This window comes from Vicia villosa, linkage group LG7 (assembly GCF_029867415.1).
Source record: "Vicia villosa cultivar HV-30 ecotype Madison, WI linkage group LG7, Vvil1.0, whole genome shotgun sequence".
NCBI classification, from domain to species: domain Eukaryota; kingdom Viridiplantae; phylum Streptophyta; class Magnoliopsida; order Fabales; family Fabaceae; genus Vicia; species Vicia villosa.
Window position 1 is genome coordinate 133,205,792 of NC_081186.1, and position 3,504 is coordinate 133,209,295.

Consider the following 3,504-nt stretch of genomic DNA (forward strand, 5'->3'; position numbering starts at 1 on the left):
AAATTAGAGAAAATGGGTTATGCACTGACAGTGTAAAATATTTTTATACTGTCAACCAATCACCATCATGCATCTAATTAAAACATTCTTTTATTTAAAAAAAAATTTAATGACATGGCACATTCATGACTCCCTATTGGATGACAGTATAAAACTATTTTACACTGTCAGTGCACTACCTTTTAACTCATAAAATTATATACAAACAATTAATCTAAATGTAAATAAAAATACTAAAACAAAAATTTTTTAGTGCATGCTAAATAAATCGAGAATGTAAATGTATTGTTATGGATCCTACCATACTAACTTTGAAATCTCAATAATCTAACAGTCACTTTTGTAATACTTCCCTTAAAACTAATAAAAATTTGAAAAATCAATTTGGTTCACAATTATTTATAATACTAACTTAAATAGAAAAAGTATTTAATATTTTATATATATCTATTACGAAATGGTCAAAAATTAAATAAAAAATTAAATGAAAGAGTAAAAGTTGATGATGTTGAAAAAGATAATCTAACCTAACATAAATGTTTTAGATTTACTTATATCTATTACGAAAGGGTCAAAAATTAAATAAAAAAAATATTACGAAGTTTAAACTTTGATATTCATCAAAATTTTATACTGAATCTTTAATATTAACTTTAATTTTATATTTGGCTTTCTACAAGTTCGAATGCTTAAGATTATTTATTTGAAATTGAAAAAAATTGAGTTTTTTCTATAAAACGTACAAAATAGTTATATTTATTATACATATGCAAAGGAAGGAAAATATGGCTCAAATTATCATATTTATTTACGCTCTTCTCATATTTTTTTCAATATATTTTGTCGTAACTAATGGTGGTGATGGTATGTTCTTTTTCCAATTTTCAAACTTTTCAAATTATCTTATACATGGTGTCATATCTATAACCTTTTAGAATCATTATTCTCTACTCATTTTACAATGCAGGTTATAATCGTCGTCGTACTCCTTGCGTTGAAGACAATGATTGTCCAAAGAAGATTTTACCTTTAGTTATGAAATGTATTGACCGTCGTTGTCAATATAGGTTGATAGCCGAGGATTAAGTATAAAAATAAGGTTTAAATAGTCTTTTCGTCCTTTTAAGTTAGCATATTTTTGTTTTTAGTCTATAATTAGTGTTTTTTAAATAATCCCTGAGTGTTAAATTTTTTTTATTTTACTCCTTAAGTTCAAAACCTATAGAAAAATTTACAGGTTTCCTGCAAATTTTCCATCGAGTTTTCCTGGGAATTTAAAATTTGTAGGTTTTCTGCAAATTTTCCTTCATAATTCAACTATAGGGACTAAAACCCAAATAATTTTAACATTCATGGACTATTTAAAAAATATATAATTGGGAATAAAAACAAAAATACACCAACTTACAAGGACGAAAAGACTATTTAAGCCTAAAAATAATTATATCACTTCTAAGCATATAACATTAATTTTTTTATGTCATATTGTTTGTCATATTTTACTTTTTAAATAATTTTTTATAGGCTTAAATAATGATTTCGTCCCTGTAAGTTAGCGTGTTTTTGGTTTTAGTCCCTGAATCTTTTTTTTTCCTGTTCCAAGTCCCCATATGTTCATTTCTTGTTTGTTTTGGTCCCTGACGTCAAAGTTCTGTTAAAAAAACTATGACATGTTAATTTCTTGTTTGTTTTGGTCCCTGGTGTCAAAGTTCTGTTAAAAAAACTATGACGTGGCAAACGTTGCTGACGTAGCAACCTATTTTTTTTTTTTCATTTTTTTTAACCTCAAGGCATTTTTTTCTCTTTCTTTTGGATCTTTAATGTTAAAAATGAAAAGCTTAAAAGTTTTGATTCCACCAAGTGTTAAACCCATGCCTTTTACATTAACAAAACACTCCCCATCCACTAGGCCACTTATATTCTTTTTATAGTAATTGCAATGCATTTTTATGTATTACATAATGTAGAAATTTATTTATTAAATTGCAATGCATGCTATTTGGTTATAAATGATATTTGGTTATTAAATGCATTAAATGTTGTTTGCTTTTTAAATGCAATGTATCCTCTCTTTTTGTGGTACAGTAATGTATGCTATTTTTTTTTGACAAGTAAAGACTATATCATTTCATTAATAATAATATTCTGAATACATGTTGGAATATCAGTAAAATTGTGAAAACTAGCTAGGGATGGAGCCACCCGTGCAAGAGCATGAGGAACCTCATTGGCTTGTCTTCTAACGAACTTAACATGAGAGTTCCTAAAAAAGAGAGTAATCAACCTTTTACAATCATCGACAATAGCTCCGAAATCCGAGTCGTTTGGCTTCACAGAATTCACATCATCGACAACTTGCTTTGCATCTAATTCAAAATCCATATTATCAAAGCCCAGATTAATAACCCACTTTATAGTTGTCAAAAGGCCTATGGCTTCTCCTATAGCCACATAAGTACATGGGGAAAACCATTCTGTTCGGGCTGCAATAAACTGGCCAGCATCATTTCTAATATAGATACTGATGCCTACCTTATTCTGGGAGAAGGATGCATCAATATTACACTTGAGACGACCAGCCGATGGTTTGCACCACCTAGTAACAATTGGCGAAGGATTGTTAATCTCACTGTTTAGGCGATGTTGTTGAGCATTTTTCCATCCCGCCAAAAGTTGAGCCGCTCGCTGACAAATTACCTCTGTCGGTTCTTCCGCGGAATTCCAAATATGATTATTTCTCCCTTTCCAAATTCTCCAAAGAATGACGGAGAACAATGATAGATGGTCATGATTTGAAACCTGCAAGAAAGAAAAAATAATAGAAGCAAACGTCCCTCCATTGTTAATACATTGTTGCAACATAGGCCATAGTCCCACTTTAGTCCAACACTCGATACTTTTGGGACACTAGAGGAATAGATGGTAGGAGTTTTCCTCATTATTACTACAACCAACACAAATAGCTGGGCAAGAGACCCCTTTATCCAAAAGTCTCCGTCTAGTAGGCACACAATCTCTACATAGCCGCCACAAAAAATTCTTCACTCTCGGGGGAGTTTTAATATTCCATAACAAATTCCATTTTTCATTAATTCTAAGATGAGAAGTATCAATAGCTTCATTGATGCAATAACGATAAGCACTACAAATCGAGAATTTTCCATCTTTTTCATACCTCCAATGCAATTTGTCATCGCGGACCGAAATAAAGAGCGGTGTGTTTTGCACCTTTTGCGCAACCTCTTCGCCTACTAGTGACAAAACCAACTCATGATTCCATTGTTTACCATTTGGCATCAACAAATCTGAGACTTTGAGGTTACTCACAAGCAAATTATGTGGCCATCAAAAATCCAATTTTGATTCCAAACCGAAATATTCTCTCCTGATCCTATACTCCATTTGAGACCTCCCTTCATCACAAATTTGGAGCTCCGAATACTTCGCCATACATAACTGGGATTATGACCAATATTAGAGTTCAGATAATCATAATTATGAAAA

At 31.0% G+C, this 3,504-nt stretch overlaps 1 protein-coding gene across 1 annotated transcript; it reads right to left on the minus strand.

The window, feature by feature from the left end:
- Positions 1-2,118: 2,118 nt before the first annotated feature.
- On the minus strand, positions 2,119-3,297 carry LOC131620218 (uncharacterized). Its single transcript, XM_058891223.1, has 2 exons — positions 2,956-3,297; positions 2,119-2,799 (listed from the first exon to the last, which is right to left on the minus strand). Exons 1-2 carry the CDS (start codon positions 3,295-3,297, stop codon positions 2,119-2,121), a joined length of 1,023 nt encoding a protein of 340 aa, XP_058747206.1.
- Between the last annotated feature and the right edge of the window lie 207 nt (positions 3,298-3,504).

What these genes read in the sequence shown, in the direction of transcription:
- LOC131620218 (XM_058891223.1), bottom strand. Translation starts at nt 3,297, where the DNA reads ATGCCAAATGGTAAACAATGGAATCATGAGTTGGTTTTGTCACTAGTA. An exon ending in TCTCTTGCCCAGCTATTTGT is followed by an intron (nt 2,800 to 2,955) that starts GTTGGTTGTAGT and finishes TCTTTCTTGCAG; the next exon opens with GTTTCAAATCATGACCATCT.